Here is a 27,958-nt window from a genome sequence, read left to right as displayed (position 1 = left end):
GTATATGAACGAATGATGTGGAGTCCAAACTATACTCATTCCATCTCCCTCCGCCGCCTGCCCAAGCATGCTGCGCTCTTCGCTTCACCGAGGTGACCGCCTTCCCCTCCCCTCTCCGCTCCTTAAAACCCTAATCCTCCGCCGTTAATCCCCGAAATTTCGTTTCTCAAACTCTTTCTCACACCTTCTCTCTTCCTCTGCAGTTGCCGGCTTTCGGGCATGGCGGTGTTCCGCCACCGCCCTTCGGGTCCTTCGCCTATCCACCGCTGCGGAAGCGTCGTCGATCCACGGAACCCATCCCGTAAGCGTTCGGATCTTTTTTCCGATTGATGCGTTTTGCTCTTGATCCTTTCCGCGAAACATCGTGCCCTTCTGGATAGAAGGATTAACTTGATGAGGAATTGCAGCCGAGGGTTCGGAATCTCATCGGGGGAGAGTTCGTTGAGTCACAGTCGGAGGATTGGATCGATGTCATAAACCCTGTAAGTTTGTCGAGTACGGTTCATGTTTGTCTTGGATCAGTTAATCATCGTTCCAGTTTACACATTTCGTTGTCAATTGGATCATTAGATCCCTATTTCTATATGATTATGCTGAATTTTGAGTTTTAAATATTTAATTTGTTGTGACTGATAGGCTTGATAAATTTAATGGTCTGCTTGTATCCAAAGAACACGCGGATGCATGTTAATGAACGATCTGAAATTTCAGGATTCGTAGATATAAAGATTACTTCAAGCATTATTAGTATCTACCCATTCAAAGATTTGGTTGCCTGTTTGATTATTTCACTTGTGTAGAGTGGCTTGGATGATGAGAAATACAACTTAAATTGGACTTGTTTCTTGTAATTTGATCTAGGTGTGATTCTACTTCATTCTACAATGTCACAGAGTTATGGTACTCTTGCTACTAATTTTGCTATCGATCACTTCTTTCCATTCTTAAAACAAAGTATATGAAAATGAACTTACAGTTTGTTTGAGACATTTAGCTAAAAAACAACAGTTCATTTTAGCTAAAACACAACCATAATTATTGCTGAGATCGTGCCCAAGGATTTAATCCAGTTCAGACATAACCTGTTAACTTGGGAGGGTGTGGATCTTTAATTCTAACTCCATTTAAGTCTGAATTTACAGAATGTATACATGTGTGTACATGTGTGCTGTTGTAACTGAAGGACTTAATAAGTGCAAAGCTAAAACTCTGACCAAAGTTCTTTCTGATAGCATTTTTCATGGAAGATGTGAATCTTTTATTTGTGGACGTGATAGGCAACACAAGAGGTGGTCTCGAGGGTTCCTTTAACTACTAATGAAGAGTTCAAAGCAGCAGTAGGTGCCGCAAAAAGTGCATTTCCACAATGGAGAAATGTACCTTTGACAACACGGCAGCGGATTATGTTCAAACTTCAAGAGCTTATCCGAAGGGACATGGTAATCCAGCTGGAGCTTGAACTTTTATTGGGATTGAATGTTTTAATATTGGATTTTATGTACTTGTTTCAGGATAAGCTTGCCTTGAATATTACAACTGAACAGGGGAAGACACTGAAGGATGCTCAGGGTGATGTTTTTCGTGGTTTAGGTCAGTTTAGATTATAATCTTTATTGTTTTTACAAATTTCATACTCTCTTGGATGCCTTGGGAGGCCATGGTCATGCACCCCTTATGATTCCTTGAATTGTATTTTATAATTGAGATCCGAGTATGACCAGTCTAATTTTTTGGATGGAAATTTAAGTTCATTAATTTTGTGGTTTCATTTTACCAGAGGTGGTCGAGCATGCTTGTGGAATGGCAACATTACAGATGGGTGAATATGCATCCAATGTTTCAAATGGTATCGACACATATAGTATTAGAGAACCTCTTGGTGTGTGTGCTGGGATATGCCCATTCAACTTTCCTGCAATGATTCCCCTATGGGTATGTGAACATGCCTTTCTTGGATAATATTATAAGATCTACCTTAATTGTTTACACACCTGGACTTTGCATTTTAGAGATCTCATTCAGTTGTATGCCTTTACCATCATTTATCTTTTTATATCTATTCAACACAGATGTTCCCAGTGGCAGTTACTTGTGGAAATACTTATGTTTTAAAGCCATCAGAGAAAGATCCAGGTGAAACATATTTGTCAGTTGGAATAACTATTTTAGTATTTTGATATCAGAATTGGAAAATTGAAAAAAAAAAAGAACTTACAAATATTACCAAAATTCATGTTGATGCTTGTTCCTAATGTCTACCTGTTATATCAAATGAAATGATAATCATGTAAGAAACTTTATAGGTCAGTGTTTCAAATATTCAGAATGAGAGGTTGGCTCTGTATGATTATTTTGTCCATGTTTTATCTCATTGAAGGAATATTAACCATGCACTATCAAGATCCTTTATCCTGGCTGTACAGTAATAGCTGTAATAATCTTCTCTATCAGCTATTATAGTACTTGGCATGTGGAAGTTTAGCAAGACTTCATAGGATACTACAGAAAAGGGTTGTGGGGCTTACCCATAATAAGACTGTCAATTTTATGTCGACAGTTGTGTTGGACTGTCCATTACACAAATTAACTCTTTTATATTTATATAGTGAAGGGCATCCCTTGAGTAGGTGCTATTCAATCAGAGGCCAGATATCTCTTCTATAAATGCTGTGCAACTTGATCAGAAACCAAATAGCTATCAGTAAATACACATCTTAACTGAGCTAAATGCCATATTGTAGAGTGATGAAGATCAAAAACAGAGTATTATAACTCAAATCCTGAAGTTACTTTTTATGAATGTATTACATGATTTTGGTGCAGATGAGCAAAATGAAGCTATCATGAACTAATCCATTATAGTAATCATACTTAAGTTTGACTGTTGAGCTTCTATTAGTATAATTTTATAGTGGTTTTGGAAATCAGTTGGTTTAGTTTTTAATAAGATGAACTCTGGGTAATAGATAAGCTTCCATGAACTGTATATTGAACTTAAAGATAAGTTATTATTTTTTATAATACTGGAGAAGAAAAAGAACCAACTATTAAAATCAGAAATGGAAGAGTTAACATCTCTCAGTATTCTTTCAGGAGCTTCAATGATGCTTGCGGAACTAGCAAAGGAGGCTGGGTTGCCAGATGGAGTCTTAAATATTGTTCACGGCACCAATGTAAGTATTATTCTGGATGTTTGCATATCTTGCAGTTGCTAAGTGATTCCTAACTACATAATATGTGAATCACATAAGGGTTGATGCAGTGCTTCAGATACTTGTGGTACATTGGAGGGTAGATATACTACATGGCAAAATGTTAAGTGTGAAACACATATCTTAGGGTCTGTTGCACAATAGGATTTTCCTACACTCGAAATTTTTGTTATTTAGACCTTCATATTTAAGTGGCAAGCTATACAACAAATATTGGATTTTAAAGTGTCAAATGGCATGTTTATAATGTCTCTTATGTGTAATACTAAAGTGACCTGTGAAAGAAGAACATATGACGAATGCTGGTGGGGTTCTCATTGGGTTTTCTTTCTTGAAGCTTCTGAATTTTTTTCAAATTTAATTCTTGGTATTTCATGTCTTTAATTAAAAAAATTCTGACATATGTTATTTGACAGAATATTGTTAACAATATTTGTGATGATGAGGACATAAAGGCCATATCATTTGTTGGTTCAAACACAGTAAGTGATACCTCTGATTGTCGTTTACCCTACTGCTTAATCACATTTTTTTTGTGCTGGACATTTAACATTACCAGACTCTTTAAGTTCTAGCACTTGATGACATCTCTATGCACTTAAAGCAAATTGTTACATAATATAATTTGTCGCACAGTTTATTTCTTATTTTGTCCATGCATTTCTTTTTTATTTTAATATTGTGGTCCACCTAGTGAATCCTTTAAGAACATTCTTTCGTGAGCAATCCTTTAAGAACATATTTTAATTATTTATGCTTAAAGGGGTGAGCAATTATTACCTAAATGCTGCATTTTTTAGCTATTAGGATGAAATCCTTTTTTGATTATTGAAAATATATTGATGTTTCTAAGTCTTAATGTGTAAGGTTTTGCTGGATGATGATTTTGGATCTTCATGTGTTAATTGAAGAATTAAGTTGTTTGCCAGAATAAAGAAATTCTGACATGAGAATCATATGTAAATGAACTGGCCTAGCAGACATGGTTTAGCACTGAGAATTCAAGACCTATGCCTGGATGGGTACTTGGGGTCTGGCCTGACATAATTTTCTTGGACTAAATTTTAGGAGATCATGTTGAAAATTTCAATGCCAATACCTTCACAGATAGATTAGATGTGAGATATACTGGTATCGAAATGTCTTTAACTAGACAGATCTTAGTTTCACAAGATCAAGCCCACTCAAATCAGTGTTAGCTGCACTTAGTCATATTAAGCCACCTGCAAAATTTAGGCATCTAATCTGGACCAATCAGAATAATGTGTTCAGATGGCCCATGCCCAAGTCTAACTTTTAAAAACTGAATTGCTGGAGCAACAAGACCTATCATACAAATAACAACCTTATGTTGAATAATGTTGGTTTCATAGCAAAATTTGTGACCATACCAAGATGAAGTTTCAGGAACTTGTAGTATAGTTTGTAGTTTCCTCAATTTGCATGTGGAGTTGACTTCTCAGATTTAGATTAGTGATATGATTGTTATTATAGAACTCCTACCATTCCTAGTTGTGAAATACTCGTGTATTTAAAAATATTTGACTTGAGGTATATATCATATCTATCTTCTTGATGCTTAGTCCTGGTAGGATAAGTCCCTTATTAGGAGTGGTATATAGTTTTCTTTTTCCTGACAGATGATTGCTAACAAACACTCTAGAAACTATAGTTGATGATTCATAAAGAACTTAAGAAAGTATAACTCAAGTAGATCTAATTGAATGTATGACTTGACCTTCATTAGGCTTTAACTTTTTCTTTTATTTTTGCTTGCTTATTTATAGGCTGGAATGCACATTTATGCTAGAGCAGCAGCTAAAGGGAAACGTGTCCAGGTATATTAGTCTTTTTATCGGATAAAAATTCTTGAGTGATCATTTTCTTTTGCCATCTGTTTCTTCCATTTAGATGATTGTCATATATTTGCACAAACAATGCATGTACCATTAATGCTTTACTCTCCAGTCAAACATGGGTGCAAAGAACCATGCTATTATCATGCCTGATGCAAGTCCAGATGCTACTTTAAATGCCTTAGTTGCTGCGGGATTTGGTGCTGCTGGTCAAAGGTGTATGGCACTGAGCACTGCTGTGTTTGTTGGAGGCTCAAAATCATGGTATATTTTATTTCAATGACTATGATTAGGTAGTTACATAATCATCTTGTGTGTAAAAAAAAACTTAATAATAGTATTTTGGGGCATTAAATTTGTGGCTCATAGTTTGTGTAGACCTCTTTTGATTTTCTTTTTTTGAAATAAACCTCTTATTAGTTTTTAAATTCGCCAGGGAGGATGAACTAATTAAACGTGCCAAAATGCTAAAGGTAAATGCAGGAACAGAGCCAGGGACAGACCTCGGTCCAGTGATTAGCAGACAGGTATTATTATCTAAAGATGTCAACAGTCTGCTAAAACATTGTTGTGTAAGCATTCTCATATATTAAGTTTGCCCATGAACTGATCCCATTGAGTCAAACAATATTTACTTATTGGATATGTAGGTTTTTTTTATGTTTTTCAACATGGAGATATGAAAACATTAATGGGTGATGATTTGATAAGGAACCCTTCATAAAAGTTCTGGTTTGCTTGGGGGAGTCTTGATTGTGTTTCTCTTACCGGATATGTAAGCTTGCTGTAAGTTTTTCTACATGGAGATATGAAAACACTAATGAGTGATGAATTGATGAGGAACCGTTCGGAAAAGTTGTGGTTTGCCTGGGGGAGTCTTGAATGTGTTCTCTTATAATGGAAGCCATAATTTTGCTTATCTAGTTGACAGCTATGCTAGGACATCCACATTAGCATGGAACAATATAGAACTGACATTTCAATTTTGCAACATTGTTACAACAGTCATTACATAGAATAACCTTGTTGACTTTGTTACAACATGGGCAATTAAATATGTCATTACATAGAATAGCCTTGTTAACCTCAGAATGCTGATAAAGCTTTAATATCTTACCTTAGGGAGAATATTTTGTTTTTTGAAGACCGGATATAGAGTAATTGAGCCCTTTATGATTTAGAATTTGTGAACTTCAAATTGAAGATTCAATTCTCTTTAAACTGATGGCAAAATTTACATTTTCTTATTTTGTAAAGACAAGTTTCTTGGTTTTGTTTAACTTGAAAATGTGCATCATTTTTTTTCTTTCAGCTAGTTGTTCTCTCATTTATTTTCAGGTTCAATAATTGAATGGCATGTCTTATTTTGTATCTGCATCCTTAGTTTAATTATCATATTTCCTTGGTTTCCCTGTTTTAGCAAGTCTTTTGATTGACTACTTCATACTATTGTTGCCTCAGTTTTCCCTTCAATAAAGCTCTGGATCTTCCATATGATTGACATTTTGTTACTTGTCTCATAAACAATCTCTGACCCTTTTGAAATTTGTTGCCCATTGTGTGGCAGGCGAAGGATCGGATTTGCAAATTAATCCAAAGTGGTGTAGAAAGTGGTGCTAGGGTTGTACTTGATGGCAGAGACATTGTGGTATGCATGTCTCACATGTTGAGCATTTCATTGTGAAATACTATTTTTCTTTCGCATTTAACTGACATGTTCTACTTCATGCTAAGTTTCAATATTTCATCATATTGTTGATTATCAGATTTTTATTCTATAAGATGAGAACCCAACAAAAATACCTGCATGAAATGCTGCAAAGAAAGTTTTGAGCACTGGGTTTACCTTAAGGTGACCCTACCACTTAGTAAAAGTGTGTCTCTTTGGAACAAGTAACAAGCCTAGTATACATGGAATGGGATCCTAGTTGCTAAATGCTGTTGTTGTCTGGACTAGAGAAAGAGCTCTATTGCATTTTTGGTCAATAAACTCTCTCTTTCTGTAAAATGATACTGCAAATAAAGTGGTTAGATCACTATTTTTTTCCGAGGTAATTATCTACCAAATGATGTCCAAGGGGTTGCTTAGTCTGTATGAAAGTGATAATTAAGTTGAGATTTGCTTGTTTATATTGCAAATAAAGTGCTTAGGTCACTATTTTGTTGAGGTAGTTATCTACCAAATGGTGTCGAAGGGGTTGCTTATGAAAGTGATAATTAAGTTGAGAGTTTCTTGTTTGTATTCTAATCGATGGTCAACTAATAATTATCATTGATCCTGTTCTGTTAGGTTCGTGGTCTTGAAAATGGCAACTTCGTTGGTCCTACTATTTTAGCTGATACTACAAGTGACATGGAATGTTACAAGGTACATATTTCTCGCCCTCACTGTTGCCTGTTTCCTCTTTGCCAGTTGTTCCAGTGCAACCATAAAAATGTGAACAATTTTCTTTGTTACGAAGTCTGATCTGGTTTGAAGCAGTACTTGAATAATGTGGTTTTGCGTGCATGGCCCTCTAAAGTATTAGCTGTAAGGTCCCGACTATATGGGTTTGGCTACATGCACAATGTATTTGCATATATGCCGCTCTAAAATTGAATTGTGCATGTATAACTATATAGTTAGAAACCTTCGTTAGCTCCTCCATTTGCTATCTTGAATGGCATTGTGTGTATTAGAACAAAAGTCATTTGCAAAAAAGTTTTATCAACTACTTTTTAGTTTAAGGATGTGAACTTACTGAAAGGTGAGCAGGCGTGGCAGCTCAGTTGTACCATCACATGCTGACAGTTGAAAGTAAAGGAAACCATGAGAGAGAAAAGGAGCTGGTGTCAGTGTGAAGAAATAGGAGTGAAGGGCTTGGCGGCAGACAGGCTTGACATGCTCACAAATCTAATTTCCTTTTATATCCCATGACTTGTTTTTGGTGTACTGGAGGAGGGAACATGAAAAGCAACCAGAGGGTCATTAGCAAAGAACAATATTATAAGGGGTAGCATAGTAAGTGATTTGTTGGATTAATCATTGACTTATGTAACTTATACCACCCAACATCGGTCAAATGGAAAAGGAGTGTGTTAGGATGTTTATATTTGCAATAAGAGGAATGCATAATCCAGTTTTCGATGGTTACATATGCCAATACATTTTATTTCAAGTGTACATATACAAAAAACAACTGTATCATTGGTGAAATCACACCAGGTGGAATTATTCCATTTTGATGAACAATATCGAAGTTTAATTTCATTGTTTTATTAAATTTAACAGGAGGAGATATTTGGTCCAGTTTTGCTCTTGATGAAGGTAAAATTCATTTTATTGCTTTAAAGTTCTTTTTCTTCTCTAGATCTGACAGTTTTTTACTTTTTGGTGACAGGCTGACAGCCTTGACGATGCTATCCATATTGTCAATAGTAACAAGTAAAGCTTACTTTTAATTTTCATTTCAAGACTTGGTAACCACTGCTGATTTAACTGAATGGTTCTTCGATATCTCAGATATGGTAATGGGGCATCCATATTTACAACATCAGGTGTTGCTGCAAGAAAATTTCAGACTGAGATTGAGGCTGGACAGGTAGGTTGTACTATTTTAATACATGGATTTTGTGTCTGCCTAAACCTTATTCAGAATCACAAAGGAAATTAATGAATTTGCGAAGAGTTCGTATATAATAATTGGTATAGATCATGGATATTATGTTCTACTGAAAAATTCATGGATATCAAGTGCCAAGCTGCCATGATGTTCACTATGATCTTTTTCTGCTGGTTGCACATAGTCCATAGAAACTCTAGATTATGGCTCTGTTTTTGCGAGTGTGGGCAGTCATTCATGTTAGGCTTGTAGGCAACAAGATATCTACCTATACTAATAGGCTCCACAATTTGCACACCTATCCTTTTTTGCTTCCGGTTTATGAATCCTTCTTTGCACACTTTAGCAGTACTAGTCATTAGGTGACGTAATTGTCCTCGTAAAGATTCTAGAATGCAGCCAATTGCACTGGTCATATATGGTAAATCTTATCCTTGTATATTCTTCATGATGTCTTCTTATGTAAAAAGTTCTAAATATAAATAGTTTGGTAGAAGGACTCCTTTTCCTTTACCTGACATGTTTTATAATGTGCATTAAGGTTGGTATCAATGTGCCGATTCCTGTACCTCTGCCGTTCTTCTCATTCACCGGCTCCAAGGCCTCTTTTGCTGGGGATCTCAACTTCTATGGTATGACTTTGCATGCATTAATTTGGACAAGTTTAGAAGGACCCTCTGGCATAAAAATTCAGAAACTGTTTGTTCCTTGACCAAGTGTGATCCTATTTGCAGGCAAGGCAGGTGTACAGTTTTACACACAGCTCAAGACGGTGACTCAACAGTGGAAGGATGCGCCTGGCCAGGGGATCTCACTAGCAATGCCTACATCGCATAAATCGTGATCGCGTTGTTCCTGCTCTGCTCTGCACCGTGCCACTCCTGCGGATCTCATGCTTATGCTTGGTTTGCAGGATATCAAATAATAAATAAGAGTAATGTTATTTGGTAGGAAAACATTGTACAATATTGGTGGAATTTGCTTCTCTTTCATTTTCACATAAGCATGCTTTCTTATTCGCGGCCCGAGCCTACAGGATAATACTGCACACAAGCTTTTCCTTATCAAGGCATCCTTTGCCAGGACAATGTAGACCGACTTGTGAAGGGGGATGCATGTCATCGTCTGCAATAGCTAGTGGATGCTTCCGTAGGTACGATTGTGTGTATCATAACAACTTATATATGCGTGTAATTTCAATCAATCTTACCCCTTTGCTATAACATAATTTCATGAGTTAATTATAGATTATCTTTTATAGGTAGATTTTTTTAACATCTCGATTTTTATAGTTATGAAAGTAAAATATTTAATTTTATTTATCATAATGTTGAAAATAAATAATAATAATAAAATTTAACATTTGGTGGTGGTGAACGATGTCGATGGTGGCGGAGGACGATATTGCTAGGGGTCACGAGTGATTATTGTGGATGAGAAAAACGACGACGAGAGTTGATGGACGCTCTACATTTGTGTCGATACTGATGCAGTTATCGAGTTGCCCTTTCGTTGCTCAGCATTTGCATCGACATAGCGATGTCGTTTAGCAATTGCATTAACATTGACGCGATGCAAAGTGGCCTTCACCTCCTATCGTTGCTCTCCTCATCCATAACAACCACTTGAGCAGCCCTTTCATCACTCTGCATCTACGTTAATGTTGATGTAGTTACCAAGTAGCAAAAGGGTTGTTGATACATAGCAATGTAAGGGTCGCTCGAGAATTATGTCAGTATCGACGTAGACGCAAAGTGGTTCACACATCTTGTCGCCATTCTTTTCATCCATAATAGCTACCCACATCTTCCGATAGCATCAACGTTTGTCATCACTAACGTCATTCGACATTAATAACTAGAACGTTAAAATTATTATTATTATTTATTTTCATATTTTTATCGGTAAAACCGATGACGTTTGGATTAATGGAACATAATATAATTTTTTTAAATATAAAGATCGGGATCCTAACGAGTTTTAACTATAGGGTAATTTGTAATTAACCTAATTTTAGTGTGCTTACTTTTTGATGTTTATAATGTCTGCTATAACATAATTTATAGAAAAAACATAATCAAGGTTTGCGGTTTCAGTTTCAGTAACTCGACTTGTATCAGTGTATGATCGGATTGGTGCAGGTCCGATCCGGTCTAGTGCTATGTGTAGGTTCGTTACAGGCAGGAAGATGAGAGGAAAGATGAAACAGCAGGTGGAGGAAGAAAGAAAAAAAAGGAGGTGATAGGAGAATAAGGAGGCCATTGAGCACGAGAACGAGAGGTCGCAGGTCACGTCTCAAAGCAGCACGAGTTATATACAGGGCAAATTTCAAATTCAAAGTTTTTATTTTTTTTATTCCCTAAAAAATAAAATTATCTTTGACTTTTATCTCGTTACGATCTTATATGTTGTCTCTACCTACCCTCACCCTCGTTACGGTCGGTCTTATATGTTGTCTCTACCTTCACCCTCATGAATGATATGATGGTGAAGGTAATCTCATCCTTGTCGTCATGCCCTTATGTGATGAATTCAAAGCTTTTAATTTTTTTTAGGGTAATCCCATCGTTGTCATCCTGCCCTTATCTGATATTTATCATTTACTTATAATTAAATATATTAATATTATTAGTACTTTAAAAGAATATAAAATGGATAACAAGTTAAAATTAATTATTTAGGCAATGAAAATGATGTAACTTACATTTCACCTATTTACCTTATTACGTCTATCTTTAGTCCTCTAGTTGTAGATTAGATTATTTAAATGATTATTTAGGTTCTTATAATAATTATGCATATTTAAATATTAATATTGGTTAAAGAAAAAAACATCAAAGTTTGAAAAATGGTCATTGACCTGTATAATCATTATAATGTCATTTATAATAAACAAATTACCATCTGACTTTCTCAATCTATCCAGGTTGATGAATGTGAAAGAATTAGTAGTAAAGGACAACAATTATTGTTGAAAAACAAAAGCAACTTAGAAGGATCTATTTAATGAAACTTAAAACCATCCGACTTTCTCAATCTATCCAGGTCGATGAATGTGAAAGAATTAGTAGTAAAGGACAACAATTATTTCTTGACAAAGTAGTGGATTTATTATTATTGACCATACTAAGTAAGACAAAGTAAGTTGCAAGTCATATCTTGACACCAGGGTTTAATATTGTTACTTGAAACAAGGGATCATCAAGTCTGAAATAATAAGAGATCAAGCGGCACCAGATCCTCTGCGGCACTCGTTCAGCATGTCCAAGTAGAACTGGCACTTGCTGATGTCACTGCCATAGTTGTTGATGCACTGTAGAATGGAAACAGAAGCTTTAGTTTCAAACATTCAACAACGGTAACTTCAGACACAGCAGACTCGTAACTCATCGACAAAAAAAATTAGACAGCAGTAGACGAGAGAGAGAAAAGAAAAGGTGAGATCAGAAGAACACGTACATCCTGGAAAGCCTTCGAGTGGATGCTGCATGCATCTGTGCCAGCATAATTCACTGGGTTGGCAGGTGCTGCTGCAGTAGGAGCTTCGGATGCAATGGTCTCATGCTGGAAGGTGCGAGGCCCCATAACAGCATCGACTGCCCTATGAGCAACGGCACTCCCCGTGCCAAATGCCACACCTGGTAAACAACATCCCATATGAGCAAGATCTGTCCACAGATTTAGAATGCAGAATTATAGTGAAATGGAAAAGCAGATAGATGACATCATAACCTTGAGCGATGGTGGATCCAATTCCCCCCAGGATAGATCCACCACCCTGAACAGGAGCTGGGGGCGGAGCTTGACGTGCTGCATCAAAACAAATCAGAAACTGTTAAGTTGATTGCCACCACTAAACTAATGTCCTGACTGCCACATATCACAGTTCACAAATATCAGAAAGCATAATAAAGGTTCAAACAATTAAAATAATTAATCTAATCAAACTTCTCTTTCAAGCTGTCATTCCATTTCAATTATCAATTGATCGACTATTGTACAATTTATTTAATTTTTGCCAGTCTTCTAATTGGTTCTTGCAATAACTTATGCACAAAAACGAGATGCAGTGAATGGGTGAAATCTGTGTGGAGATTCTTGGCACCATCAATGGGATTGATATCACTTGATACTAGAAATAGAAAATTAGATGAAATTAAAACAGTTAAAGCAAAATCTAAATTAAAAATAATTATCCAAATACTAAAACACACACAACTTAAATTCAAGTATTACCAGGTTGGGGTGGGTTCCTCACAGGAGCAGGACGTCGAGCAGCACGAGGGGCCGAACGACCTACATATTATCTGAGTATTAAATGATGGACAATTCAGTAGCATAATAAAGGAAATAATGTAATTAAGCAATACATACAACCAATATATTGCATCCTAAAAATCACCAGAAAAAAAACCAGATTCATATCACCAATTAGATTAGCAAGCCTATAAGAAGCCCGAGACAAGAAAACCAAACACAGAATCCAAGAGATCAAATGCAGAAGAAATATGGAAGTAATGAAGTGTTCAAATGATAAGAAACTATTTATATTTAAGAACCAATGTGACAACTTAGAAATCCAATCAATTGCAATAGAAGAACTTGTTTTAATAGAAGCCAAAAAAGAAAACAAAATAGAAACAGCTGCAAAAAATCAAATGCCAAAATTATCTAAATGGACACAGAAGTCAAAGCATTTATACATTGACGTCTACTCACAAGAATAACAAAGGACACTAATGAAGACAAACATAGAATAAAAGAACTATTGGATGTATCTTCTGTCGGGGGGTAGATAAGTAAGTCTAGCATTTGTATAGATTAGGTCAAATCTTATTTGAGTCCAAGACCCCAAGTCTCAGATTACTTTCATATTCTATTATTTTAGCAGCAATTTTCTTATTTTTACTGCCATACAAATGAATTTATGCATTTGACAAAATTTTAAACCTCAGTAGGTCTTATAGGTTATGAAAGAGTCAAAGATTATCTTAGGATAATCAATTAGTATCAAGTCATGACATGAATCCTCTCATTCAAGTCCAAATTCAATCAGCAAGTTTACTCAAATAACAAAGTTTAGATGAATTTAAACATTTCTACATTGAACAACTGATTGTTTTGAATGTTTACAAATCTTTTTCTTGGTTGTTTAGAGTTATAAATGAAATATCTTGAACATAACTGTATAGGTATAAAATATATTCCTAGAAAAACTGGTGGAACTTAAAAATGAAGTTAGATGACATGTTTTACAATCAGCCTAATATTTCTCTTCCTATTTGTCATTTCTCTCTCTCTCTCTCTTCTCTCTTATTTCACTCTCCCATAGATACATCTTGCTGGAATATTATTGCAGTTGAAAACAGTAGTGATTCTCTCTCTTCTCTCTGGTTTCACTAAACCCCACATATCTTGCTGGAATATTATCGCAGTTAACAACAGTAGTGATTCTCTCTCTTCTATTTTATTTCACACACACGCAGACTCCCACATCTATCGTTATGGAATTTTGTTGCAGCTGATAGAAGTAGTGATTTTCTCAATGAAGAAAGAACAGTGGTAAGTGCATTTGGTTTGCCACCACATCATTCTTGCATCAAGTGTAAATCCTTCTTATCACAAGAGGATCCCATCATAGATAGAATCTAGAATACACAAATTCTTTTTCCTCAATGCAAACTCATACTAGTCCTCCAAGTTCTTTCTATTTTCTTTTGTCATTACCATGTGTAGAAGACCTGAGACATATAAGATTGCCTCATCTTCTAGGTCATAGATTTATTAAATAATGCTACGCCTGCTTCCAATTCAATAGGAGACCTTACAATTCTAAGTGGTACCATCCTTCCCTCTACTTAGTTATCTTGAAAATCTGATAGGTATTGTTTGTTTCCTGTGCACATCTTTTGTTAGCTTTAACTTCAGCATGTCCTTTACCTGGCTATAAAGACACCATCATCTTCAAATGTCCCTGACCTAATTGTTAACCCAAAAATTTTCAATGCACAAACCAAGATTTTAAATAACAGGCCCACACGAGTTCCAACACTTGTCGGACATGTATGGCACCAATGCAGAAGGTGGTATACCAATTTGTGGTATCTGGTTATATATCTAAAGCCGATCAGTACATACTGGTCCAATTGGTATTTGAAACAATGAAACAAAAGTATGTACCAACCAGTATTTGAAATCATGAAACATTCCATTATGGTCTTGTCCAATAACAGCCATAGGAAGAAATCGATGAAAAGTTATCAGGCAACTGACGGACAGGCACAGGTACTCCAACATCTGTACCCAAGTATATAATTTATCACACAATGAATACACCACAACATTCAATCACTGCTGTACTGCTCATTTTACTTTAGCCCCTGGACACAGTATGATCACTACCTTTCTGTAATCATACAAGGAACATAAGCCTTTGACGCTAGAAATATGGTGAAGAAACATCACAAGGTACATGCCTCCACAGATACACAGTACTTGCAACCTAGGCTCCTGTTTAAACATCAAAGTAGTTAACACATCACTTGCTACTTCTTATCAGCAGATTCATGCCATTATGCCACAAACTTCCAACGCAAACCAGATATCCCCAACAATGTTAGATAGTTATGTCTCCTGTAAATAATCATCAATCTGCCATAATCAATGTTAATCATTCACAAAATCAGCATTCCATGATGGTTGCACCTGTGGAACAACTGATTGTTTTCATACATGGTGAATCAAATGTGGGGTCTAACAAGTTATTGGTCCACATAATTGATGTAATTTTTTGGCTATCGGATGCTTCACCTATATCATTAGATAGGTTTTTTTGTTGGTCCACAACCAAGATAATTAAAGATTCCATGCAATCATCAATACTTCCAATTATATACACAAAACTTTCCACAATCCACTTTTATGAATTTTTCAACAATTTATCCTCGTACCATATTATTCTTTTTATAATGTATACTTGGTTAAATTTCAAGTGTTCAACTATTTATTGGATGAATTACCCGTAATACCTCACTTTGGCTGCATGAAAAGGAAATCATGCCAATTACTAGACTGAAGCAACTCCAATATAATTCATGTATGTAAATAAAATTTAAATATGCCAGTGGCTACTAGTACTCCCAAATCAACTACACCAATGCTAATTTTATTGAAGAAATAAAGAAGGCAGCAAATGGACTAAACCTGAAAGACAACGATAACACTATATAAAAGAGATTACCATGTACAAAGAGTTAAAAAGAAGATGTCTTACTAATAAGGAATAGCATACAGAGAATCGAGCGAAGTCATATATATTATGTCATCAGATCATAACACGAAGGCAAGGAATTTGATGGCCCAACGAGTGGAAATCGACATGAATTCGATGAGGAGGGAGGCCAAAAGCAAAGCAACACGGCATCCGGCGATGATGCAGAGCCCTAGAGAGATCTAAAGAGAACGGATAGAAGGCATTCAAGACAAACACGTACCACCAGAGCTTCGGCGAGGCATGATGGCGAATAGCGACGCAAGCGAAGAGCCGGAGGAGGACGAAACCCTAGAAAGGCGCAGCGGTGAAATGGGCATTCGGGAAGCGAGGACTCGGTTTGTATAGCCGAGAAGACGTCACGAGATTTAGTTTCAAGTTTCTTATCGACATGAATGTAAGGATTTAATGTGCGATGAGAAAATTATGAGCCGTCCGATTACAATCAAATGGCCACAAAATGAAAGGATGGCTATAATCAAGCGGTGCCAATGGAATCCCCTAAGGATTTTATCATATGACGCCTCATGTTTTTTTTTTTTATTATTATTATTAGGAGTACCCCTATTTACATAATAAGATCAAAATACTCTTAATAACCAATTTTATTGAACCAAACCTTTTCGATATAACTTTTAAGTATTTAATATAATCATCATCGTCGTCATTCATCGTGAGCCCTAGCCATCAGGTTGTGGTTCTTGCCAATAAAGCATCGAGCATCAATGATGGTGTCATCGTCGTCGAGTCCTACCAAAAAACGATTGTTGTATTTCATCAAGAAACGATTGTCGAGAGGAAGGGAGTCATAATTGTCAACACCAATGGGGTTGGAGGTGGATAAAAGTACATCGATCTTTCTGTTGTTCATTGTCGCCATGGCCATTAGTTGAGTATTAAGCTTTGTGCCATGTCGATGATCAATACTTCATTGTTGTATCATCTTATAGTATTTTGCAACCTAGTTGAATCACTATATGATTTTTTATAGTATCAATAAAATATTTGTAGTATCATTAAAGCATCACCTTGATAATAATAAAAAATATATAGTATTAAATGATTATATCTTTGTAGTTTTGTCTATTAGTTTCGAATATCATTTAAATATGAGTAACTTATTACAGATGATTCACTTTGGAATGAAATATTCAGTTTTCTAGATTAGATTAATACTTTCAATGAAACAACACCTTTGTCAATAGTGAAATAAGAAATAATTTTAAAATCAAGTTGAAAGATCTACCTCTACACAACTTAAATCATCAAACTTTGCTTTTGCAAGTGGCCATGAGTTAGAAGAACAAATTGAAGGAACTTTACACAACCTCAAACTTACTAGCTTCAATTTAAACAAAACATTTGTAATGACAACGAAAATAGTTATGAGATATTCAAAGAAGAGTGGGCTAAGCAGAGAATACTAGAAGAAATCGAAGAAGATGTAGATCATTGTACATTTGATGCCCGTGATATTATTGGTGAGCTGATCTATTTCAATCTTGGAGGAGGGTTGTAGAAGAATATAACTTTTAACATTAATATTTTAACTCCATATCCAAATGAAATTAAATTTGCTATTGTTCATATGACAATATGAAATATAAAGATTTATTGTGATATTTGACGCTTGAGTCCATGTTTTGTAGGTATTTAAAGATATCTTAGAGCTTAAAAGAGCTTTGCAAGAATTTGTTAAAAGGATGAATTTTGAAATGAAAATTCAAGTTTGTAGAAGTGACAAACTTAAAGCATGATATAAGGTTGAGAATTTTGGATGGATCATTATTGCTTGTGGCAGTGATATATGTCGGATTACAAAGTTTATAAACGAGGTCATCGATCTTGCACTAGCAAGTCTATAGCTGAAGAAATCAAAGAATAAATTCTTACAAATAAATATTACACTTCGAAGATAATTATTACGAACATACAAGAAAGATTTGGATTGGTAGTTTCATATAAAAAAACATATTGAATGAAATCGTGAAGACTTTGATGGATTTTATGATAAGTTAATTATCTTTCTTAGGAGAGTCGAAAGTTCACAACTATGAAATGATTGTTTCTTTAATGAACATAGAGGAAGGACTTTTTCGGTAGGTTTTTTTTGGATATTTGATGCATATTTGCATAATTTTTTTAGTACATTCGTCCAATTGTCGATATAAATGCCACACGTTTATCTAAAAAAATATTTTGGTATATTGATGATGATGACAGCTATTGTTGATGGATCTTGTTATCGAGGTAGGCTGGGGCCTCGCGACAGGGTGTTGATCAGTGTTTCTCGGTTCGAATGTCGTCTGCGTTGAACAGCATCTCTCCATCTTCAGGCTAGTTGACAGCTCGTCTTCGTTCACCGGATGACAATTCCCAGGTTGAAACACTCGAGTCAATGACTCGATTGTGACGTGACATCGGTTGTGACGTTTCTTGAACTTAAAATATATCTTATCATATCTAAAAAGTTATTTTTTATTATATTTGGAGCACCGGAGATTGAGGGGAGAGTGTCGTAGGAATGATTTCTTTTTAAGCTCGAAAAATATTATGATTTTTTAAGTATCGTTAGTGATAGAAATCCAAAAATTCTTATGAAAGAAATATTTTGAGATGTACATCACAATTACTCTATGGTCTATCTTTTCAAGAATTTAGTAAGTGATGTATGTGATATGGAAGCAACTAGGCTTTAGTGGGTTACCACAAGAGCACATTCTAAATTCAAGTTTAATAAATGTATAAAAAAACTAATAGAAAAATATATAGAAAACTATCATTGAAATTAAAAAATAGATAGAAAAAGTGGCCAATTATATTTAGTTAACGAATCAAAATCATCAACAGTAGATCGTAATGTGGGGGGTGATGTATAGTTGGTTTGACAAAATAAAATACAAACAAATATGTATAACCAACAAAAGTCAACAACGTCAACATTAACATAACTAGAAACCAATCTAGACATTAGAATTTCTATATTTTCTCTACTATAAAGCTGGTCTCTAAAGAACTTCTCAAAAGATAACCCAAATCTATAGTTTCAATATCTCTAGTTCCCTATGGAAACCCTGAAAATTAAAACAATATTATTGGGGTTAAATTCGATCGTGACACAAAGGTATCCTTGGATAAATATTACGATAACAAACCCTAAGGAAAATGTAAATCAGGTCAGCTCAAAACCTAACATTAGATTAACAAAAAATAATATCTAAAATAGTCGATGTAACAATGACTATTGACTATGGATTATTAAGGGGGTTTAGAGGTAGTTAAGGAGAGACAGATGAGGAAGGAGGAGGGGATGCATCAAAGGGCAATATAGCAAGGAGTGAAGGAGGATTGGATGTTTAAAGCTTCTTCGACATTAAACCTAAAAATAAATTTTAATTAGTTGTATATAACTTAATATTAATTAATATAAATCTTTAAGTTATGATATATATTGCATGTAATAATGGCGTCACAAAATATATTAAAGCAGTATGCCTAACTAAATAAATTAAAATGTGATTGAATATAACTTTAGTATAACATAAGAGTAAATAGAAAAATTATCCCTAAAGTTATCCAAACTTTTTGAAAACTATCATATCTTAATATGTTTAGTATCACTTTGTATAATTATTTTTAATTTCTAAGTCATTAATTAATGAAATAGGGGATTCCTATGTTGAATTTGTGATCTAATGTAATTGGAGTGTAACCCAAACGTAACTTAAGTGTAAATATATTCAATTATCTCCAAACATATTAAAACTTCTCCAAAACTATAATAACATATTTCTAACAACTACTATATTGGTTTTTTTTTATTTTTGGGTCATTAATTGATGAAATAGGGGATTCTCACATTGAATCTATAATATAGTATAACTTGAGTATAAGTGTAAATATCTTCAATTATCCTCAAACATACTAAAACTTCATCAAAATTATAATAACATATTTCTAACGGTCATTATATTATTATTTTTTTAATTTTTTGGGTCATTAATTGAATAAATAAGGGATTCCTACATTAAATCTATGATCCAATGTAACTTAAGTATAACTTATGTTTGAATATCTTCAATTATTCCTAGACCTACTCAAACTTTTTTACTATTATAATAAAATATTTATAATATCTATTATATTATTTTTTATTTTTTTTATTTTTTAGATCATTAATTGAAGAAATAAAGGATTCCTATATTGAATCTGTTGTTTAATGTGACTCGAGTATAACTTATGTAACTTAAGTTTGAATATCTTCGATTATTTCTAAATCTAATTAAACTTTTTTAAAATCATAATATCATGTTCTAACATGTTTTGTATTATTTTTATATTTTTTTTCTCTTATTTTAGAGTCAATAAAAGGCCAAATATGAGATTTTTTTTCTAAGGTACATTAGTCATGACACTTATTTTTTGATTATTCAACTCATTAATTCTTTTTTTTATGGCTATCGTATCGTTTCCAAAGGTATTGGACCCTAATTTACTGTTCATCTAATATTTATGAAGGTATTGGATGCTTAGTTGGATATGAATTATTTTAAATCGTTGAACACTATATATAATAGTGTTTTGGTATCTATGTTTACACCAATATATAACATCGATAACCAAATTTACTATACTCGTCTCTTTATTTGCGTGACCATTTATAGTGATCTGAACAAGTAAAATAAAATAATTTAAATAATTTCAAATTTTTAAATTTTTAAATAATTAAATTTCTCAATCTTACAAAGTTTTGAGGAGCGTTAGCAATAGTATCAAAATTTTGGTTCTTTTCAACATCTTACTTTTATGATTGATGATGTCATGGCCCATTGACAAAATAATGGCACGTTAATGGTTGGAGAGGAGATGAGATCATTGAAGAGGTGACTTAGTTGTTGTCGTTGGGGATGAGATGAGGTCGTCGCTCCTCAATGATGCCATCACTATCGAAGAGGGGAGGATGTTGTCATTGTTCATCATTAGAGAGAAGAGGATCGTTATTCGTTACTACCGCTCATAAGAGTGTAACCTTCGTCGCGACCCGCTTAGGATCCAACCAGAATTCGATCGACCTAGATCAAGACTCAGATTGAATTGAATCAAGCCTTAGTCAAATCAAGCTAATTGAAAGATATTTTTGGATTCATCCTCTAATAAAAAAAATAAATATGTGAGCGCCATTCACTAAAACCACATTATTAAGTTTTTTAGTAAAATCTTCAAAAATAAAAAACAATATATCATCCTTCAAATCTTTGACTCTGACTTATCATCATTGAAAAGATTGAGCTCGTGCTTACACCATCCATCTTAGATATCTGTTTTACATGTTTATATTTGTCCTTATCTCAATTTGATTTAAGCGGATTAAAACAATTTACCATCCCAAAAGATGTTATACGTACAACATATTCATTTTAAAGCTCAGCTAATCATTACATAATCCAAACTTATTTCACATCTGATTCTGGTATTTTTATCATTTTACCCACAAAAATATTTGAAATCCAATTCAAAAGATGGCATCGCAATATCCAATCATAACAATTTTCTTTAGAACTTGCAGGCTTACAAACTGATCCCTGAGAAAGGTCACACCATCTGAGAAGTCTTCCAGTGGTTCTCTAAAAGATATGAACTCCCAACCATCATCACCACATCTGAAGACATGAAGAGAATTCAATCTGTTCTGAGCAGATTATTTCCCTTTTTTGCATAATTTTGAGCAGCACAGATACTCTCCCTTAAAGGAACAAATAAAGGGAAATAAATATCGACATCATCTAAACAATAATCATGGATATAAAACTTTATGCTGCTATTTTGCCGAGCCAGAAGAATAGAGGGAACTGAGCAATTGCCATGAAGAGCAGCAGATAGTGTTGCCGGCTCGAATGCTTCTCATAACTCCTCATTTCCGTGAAAAGCACCCTCTTCATCGTCTTCACCAAAAACACCCCCATGCAGAGACTCATCCATGGCATCAGAAAATAATACGTGTAGCTCCAGCACAGCCTGGCCAACATAGTCAAGGACATCCCCGTGAAAGCATACCCACCATATGCCACGATATCAAGAAGTGGTGCTTCCCCACCACCTAATGAATATAACAATCCCTTTAGTATCAGAACCTGCAAAAACCAGCCAGCAAGTCCCCTTGTGAACTGTAAGCTCAGAGCTTCTGGACTAAATCTGCAAGAGTATGACAATGCTTAGGATTAGTGTTGCTCTGGAGACACTGATAGCTTTCGACATATATGAGAAAAAAACTCGGACCGACTTACTTTCCAAGAAGACCAAATAAGAAGCCTGCAAGAATGATGTATGTTCCAAATGCCATGAAGGGGATATACAGATCTGGTGCATTTATGTCATATACTGGGGGTTTATAAGATAGCCTACCTCCAACAGGCTCAGTTATTCTAGTCCAGTGGCCCTGAAAGACTTTTTTTTTTCAGGTGAAGAGATCCTTTTTTGTTGTAAGGTGGTTCAAAAGAAAAGGTATAAATTAGAAGCTGGAAGTAAGCAAAGATAGTTGATTTACCCTGTGCAGGAACGGAAATAAGATAACTTTCAACTTGTTCCTCACATATTGATCATTCACTTGAAAATAATACTGAGGGTTGGAGAAGTACCGGCTAATCTGTTGCATCAGAGATCGGATGTTAAGAGTATAGCACAAATAAGAAGCCATAAGTCCATTTTCTGTATAGTTTCTCACATTGCTTTGCATGAATTCAGAACTTGAGCCCAAGAACCTCTCTCCATATGCCCCCAGGCTACCTCGAATAAGTCCAGACCCAGCTCCATATAATGCATCGCCAAAAGGATTAGGCTGTGGATTAATCGTGGGTCCCTGCACCCCAGCCTGGTTGCCCAAATTATTGTACATGTCTGCATATAGCATAAAGAAAGTCAATTTCTATGGCCAGGCGGTCAATATCTGACGGCAAAGTCACTTGAGCAATCTATGATCATGATGAAGTTGATAAGGCATAAAGGGTCAACTATTGCATGGATTAAAGGAGGAGAAAGCACACCCTTCACATTCAGGGTGAAGAGGGCTGGCATTTTTTAATAATTTTTTTAATGATTCGAACTGAACTGTCGAAACAGGGGCAGTCTACATAGCGGCTCACACTTGGACCAGGAGTACCGTCCGTCCATTTCATACTGATCCAGACAAATAGTGAAACAATCATTCCGACCTGAACTGTTGTTTAAGCATCAAAACAGTCAACACATCAATTGCTACTTTTTATCAGCAGATTCATCCCATGATGGCACAAACTTCCAATGTAAACTAAATATCACCAACAATTTTAGACAATTGTGTCTCTAGTAAATAATCATCAATCTTCCATAATCAATGTTAATTATTCATAAGATCAAGCATCCACAAGCCATGCACCTGTGGAACAACTGATTGTTTTCATACATGCTGCAGCATATGTGGATTTTACCAAGTTGATGCAACTTTTTGGCTATCGGATGCTTCACCTATGTCATTAGATACAACCAAGTAAAATGATAATTGAAGATCCCATGTAATCATCAATACTAATTACATAAGCAAAACTTTCCACAGTCCTCCTTTGTGAACTTTGCAGCAATTTATCCTTGTACCAATTCTTCTATCTTTTTATAATCTATACCCAGCACCAGTTAAAATTTCAAGTGTTCAACTTTTTTGTTGGAGGAATACTTCACTTTCTACAAAGAGAGTAAGATGGCTGGATGAAAAGTTAATCATGCCAATTAATAGACTGAAGTAACTCCAATATAATTTTTGTATGTGAATAAAATTCAAACAGCCCAGTGGCTACTAATGCTCCAGAATCGACATGTTATTTTATAGAAGAAATAAATTAAGGCAGCAAATGCTAATCCTACAAAGAGAATAAGAGCACTAAAGAAAAGAAACTACCATATACTGAACTCTCTAATTTCTCAAGAATATAGCATATGTTTTCCTTAGCCTCCTTTAATGAGATAAAGGAATAGCATTTTCAAACTATCAATCTTAGACTTTAACATTGCTGTCACCAAAGAAAGACATGATATCAGTTTCATTCTTTATAAGAAACCAATTGCTACCCAAATAGGAAACTCAAAACTATATAATCATATGGCTAACTGTCTAGATGACCTAGCATAAATAAATAAAAGCAGTAAGAGTTAGAATCTAAATGAATTGACTCATCCAAGCATCTCTAAATTTATGCACATTCATCTTCTACAACAAAAGGTGACACCCTTGTTTTATACCCATCCTATTTGTTCCCATTCGTGAGATTCAATTATCCAGTTCTAAAAACGATAGTTACAATTAGATCAGTCCAATATAAGCACCACAGACAAATACAAAATCTGGAAATAATGATACATCCACCCATCCCCCAGTTCCTATCTAAACTCCATCCAAGAGTATAAAAACTGAGAACAGGAGAAATTACACAGAATTGAACAACATCACGGATATTGATTTGTCAGATCATTACATGACGGCAAGTAATCCAACAGACTCGTGAGAGGCAATCGACGAGAATCCGGACGAAGGAGGGGGTCAAGCAAATCAACAAAGGCTCTAGCAATGATCCAAGATCCTAGAAAGATCTAGGGAGAAGAGGGGGAACACATTGGATACCAAAGTTGCACCATCGGAACTTCGAGCAATACAAGCATGAAACCCTAGAAAGGCACGGAGGAGAAATGAATTTTCAGAAAGGAAGGACTCAGTTTGTACAACCGAGGAGGTGTCATCGACGATGGTCGTGATTTTAGCTTCAAGTTTTACCCGCGGATATTCTATTTACATGAAAATCTGGATTTAAGATGCGATGAGAAAATTACTACCATATAGTAAAAATAAGGTCATAAAATGCTGACATCACACTACATTATATAACTTGATAAGTGGCTGTATAAACCATATTTTGAATTCTATGACAACATCAATTAAATAGATTCTTCCTTTATTTAAAATTCTCATCTTGCACAATCTCAATAAAAGCATGAATATATATATATATATATATATATATATATATATATATATACATATACATATACATATACATATACACACACATATATATATATATATGTATGCATACATATATATATATATATATACATACATATATATATATATATATATATGTATATATATATATTCAGGCTTCCAAACCGATCCCTATGGAAGATCACACCATGTCAAAAATGGGTTTCTCTAAGATAAACGAACTCCCAATAATCGCTAACGTTGAAGACATTATGACAATTAAATATACCAAGGATCGGCATCATAATTAACACCAAATATATGCCATCATTGCCACAAACTTCAAATTATAATTGATGCAGGACAAATGCTGTAGTACCAAAGTACCAATATGATGTGGAACAACATTCTATGATACCAACTGTGATGTGAGAAAAATGCATGGAGGATTACTGGGAATAAGAAATTTGGTTCTTTTGTCTTTTTTTCACTCCATTTTTCCTTTCCCCTAGGCAATTCAAACACTATTAAATGTTGCAACATATGATATTCACATAATCCCCATGAGCTGATAAAATTTATTCAAAAATTAAAGCAAAATGAAAATGAATCACTAACCAATTTATCCCCAACAATATCAGAAGTCAGAAGATTGTGTCAGCTGAATTATTACTAATCTCAAGATAAATCATTTGTACAATTAGCATTCTATCGTGCATCATCATTACAGGTCATGTACGAACTGGCATATGGTTTACTGACATATGGCATGCCAGCAATAATGGTCGACACCAATAAGAGGAGGAGTGGAGTAGGAGAAAGATGAGGAAGAGGTAATTGTTTTCATATATGCTGCACCAAATATGGATGTTAAGCTACTTTTCACCTTTTAGATGTTTCAACTAAATCATTACAAATTTTACCTATGTTGTCAGCTCATAATAGAAAAGAATAACGTTAAATTATTCCATAAGATTATCAAAACATTTTATCACATTAGTAACAATTTCCTCCATCCTCTTTTGTTAACTTTTTTCATTTCACCATAGGTAGCAAACCATTCTACTATCTTATTACCCATTTATTTAAATCCATTTGCAATTCCAAATGCATATTCAAGGGTTTCAAACCTTTTGTCAGAGGAATGACTCCTAATACCTCACTTTCTTCAGAAAAACAAAGGAAGACAGCTATATGAAAAGGCCCCCATGTCAATTAAAATATTGATTCACAAAAAAATCCCAATAAAGTTGCTATTAAAGTTGATTGTGAACAGTATAATGATGACTAATGTTCTATAACAAATCATGTTGTTTTATTACAAAAGATCTAGAATACAATAGGATTGATCATAGAAAAGACTAAGACATTGTTTGTATAAGAGAGATTTACACAGTAAAGAAAGTAAGAGCTAATGTGAAGATGCCTATTCCGAATCACCTTCAATTTCTCATGAAAGTCATGAATATCTATTTTTCTTAGTCCCCTTTTGTAAGATGAGAAATAGTATTTTATACTTATCAAACTTGGGGCCATAACTTCCCTCAAAAGAATAAGAAAATGTAAACCTGGGAACCCTATCTCACCAAGAAAAAGGAAAGAATCCAGTTAACTTCATCCCTTAGAAAGAACTCCACCCAGACCTATAACACTTAGGTCCATAGACTCCAATCAGACACTAAATAACGACAATCATATGCCCACATTAGTATCTATATGACCCAAAAGTAAAATATAACATGTCAGAATTGGATCACAAATCGATGAATTCAAGCAACTCTGAACTTGCGGGCGTTTAAGTAAATGCAAAACCCTTGTCTAATGTCAGCCCCATACAACCAAGATTTGTTCTCGTTCCACCCATCAAGCAATCCATAGTAATAAATAATAGTTACAATTTTGTCAATACAATACTACTCTTCAAAGAAATACATATATTTGAACAAGAAATGATGCATCCATCCACTCCCCAATTCTCATCTAAAGAGATGATTTTGGAATACACAAAGTTATTCTACAGCAATACATATATCAAACTAGATGGAGATGATACACATAAAGTCACCATATCTTAACATGAAAGCTAGTAGTCCGACAGACTATGAACGGAAATCGACAAAGAAAGCGAAGGACCACAGCATCTTCCGAGGATCCAAAACCTAGAGAGATCTAGGAAGAAGGGGGGACGACGGAAGGGATTGGAGATCGAAGACATACCACAGGATTCCGGAAGGCAAGATGGCGAATCAAGAAGGGAGAGGACGCCGAAGCCCTGGCCAAGCCAGACGAACGGATCTACTGGGGAAGAATGGGGAGGACTCACTCCTTTGCATGTATATAATGCAAAAGACAGATTTCACTTTCCAATTTTACCCTTTTACCTGTATTACTCTTATGAGCAGCGTCGTATCGAAGACGTCTTAAAACTGGGTCTCAAAACCTTGTAAATACATATTATCCATTTAGTTAATTATGATTAGCATCTTAGTCTTTATATTTTAAAAAATAATATTATGATCCATATACTTATAAAAATAAAATATTTAATCTCAATTCTCCTTACGTCGTTAATTTTATCGATAAAAAAATCGTATGTGTTATCACGTGACAAAAAAATATAAATAAAAAAGATAAAAATATAATTTTATTATCTTTTAAATTATTTATTTTATATACATTTTTCGCCCATTGCTCATGCGTTGCTTGTCTCACCTTCCTGCTCACCCGCTGCACCTATCACTCGTTGCTCGCTTACTGCACCCACTCACTCATCGTACCTATTCTCCTGTCGCTCGCTCGTCGCACCTATTCTCCTGTCGCTCGCTCGTCGCACTTGTCGCTAGCTTACTGCACGACCCCCACATGACCATCTTCTGGGGCAAGAACTTGAAGATCCTATTCATGGCCTAGCTTGGCACCAAGGGTGACATGTATGCCCTCGTTTTTGTCATCATCTTTGCCTTCTCCTTGCTCCTTGAGTGGCTCCACCGTTGTCGCCTCGTCAGGTCAGGAGC

The 27,958-nt window shown here is 34.9% G+C and overlaps 3 protein-coding genes across 3 annotated transcripts; 1 reads left to right on the top strand and 2 right to left on the bottom strand.

Moving 5' to 3' along the window:
* The first annotated feature begins 25 nt into the window (after positions 1 to 25).
* Positions 26 to 9,686, top strand: LOC103982998 (methylmalonate-semialdehyde dehydrogenase [acylating], mitochondrial). Its single transcript, XM_009400118.3, has 19 exons — positions 26 to 92; positions 204 to 301; positions 408 to 482; positions 1,278 to 1,439; positions 1,512 to 1,590; positions 1,778 to 1,932; positions 2,070 to 2,133; positions 3,094 to 3,173; positions 3,629 to 3,694; positions 5,000 to 5,050; positions 5,181 to 5,332; positions 5,505 to 5,595; positions 6,636 to 6,716; positions 7,359 to 7,436; positions 8,340 to 8,375; positions 8,449 to 8,492; positions 8,571 to 8,649; positions 9,212 to 9,302; positions 9,405 to 9,686. Exons 1-19 carry the CDS (start codon positions 68 to 70, stop codon positions 9,512 to 9,514), a joined length of 1,617 nt encoding a protein of 538 aa, XP_009398393.2. The 5' UTR covers positions 26 to 67; the 3' UTR covers positions 9,515 to 9,686.
* Positions 9,687 to 11,720: 2,034 nt separating this feature from the next.
* LOC135635947 (uncharacterized protein C6C3.02c-like) lies at positions 11,721 to 16,323 on the bottom strand. Its single transcript, XM_065147425.1, has 5 exons — positions 16,164 to 16,323; positions 12,907 to 12,966; positions 12,403 to 12,480; positions 12,130 to 12,308; positions 11,721 to 11,983 (listed from the first exon to the last, which is right to left on the bottom strand). Exons 1-5 carry the CDS (start codon positions 16,258 to 16,260, stop codon positions 11,894 to 11,896), a joined length of 504 nt encoding a protein of 167 aa, XP_065003497.1. The 5' UTR covers positions 16,261 to 16,323; the 3' UTR covers positions 11,721 to 11,893.
* Positions 16,324 to 21,542: 5,219 nt separating this feature from the next.
* Positions 21,543 to 27,270, bottom strand: LOC135635324 (uncharacterized). Its single transcript, XM_065146329.1, has 5 exons — positions 27,162 to 27,270; positions 22,662 to 22,834; positions 22,485 to 22,583; positions 22,225 to 22,376; positions 21,543 to 22,132 (listed from the first exon to the last, which is right to left on the bottom strand). The coding sequence occupies exons 2-5, from the start codon at positions 22,830 to 22,832 to the stop codon at positions 21,751 to 21,753; spliced, it is 804 nt and encodes a 267-aa protein (XP_065002401.1). The 5' UTR covers positions 22,833 to 22,834; positions 27,162 to 27,270; the 3' UTR covers positions 21,543 to 21,750.
* Positions 27,271 to 27,958: the final 688 nt, after the last annotated feature.

This window comes from Musa acuminata, chromosome BXJ3-4 (genome assembly GCF_036884655.1).
Source record: "Musa acuminata AAA Group cultivar baxijiao chromosome BXJ3-4, Cavendish_Baxijiao_AAA, whole genome shotgun sequence".
NCBI classification, from domain to species: Eukaryota; Viridiplantae; Streptophyta; class Magnoliopsida; order Zingiberales; family Musaceae; genus Musa; species Musa acuminata.
The sequence above is the reverse complement of the archived record's forward strand: the minus strand, read 5'-3'. Positions and strand labels throughout refer to the sequence as shown.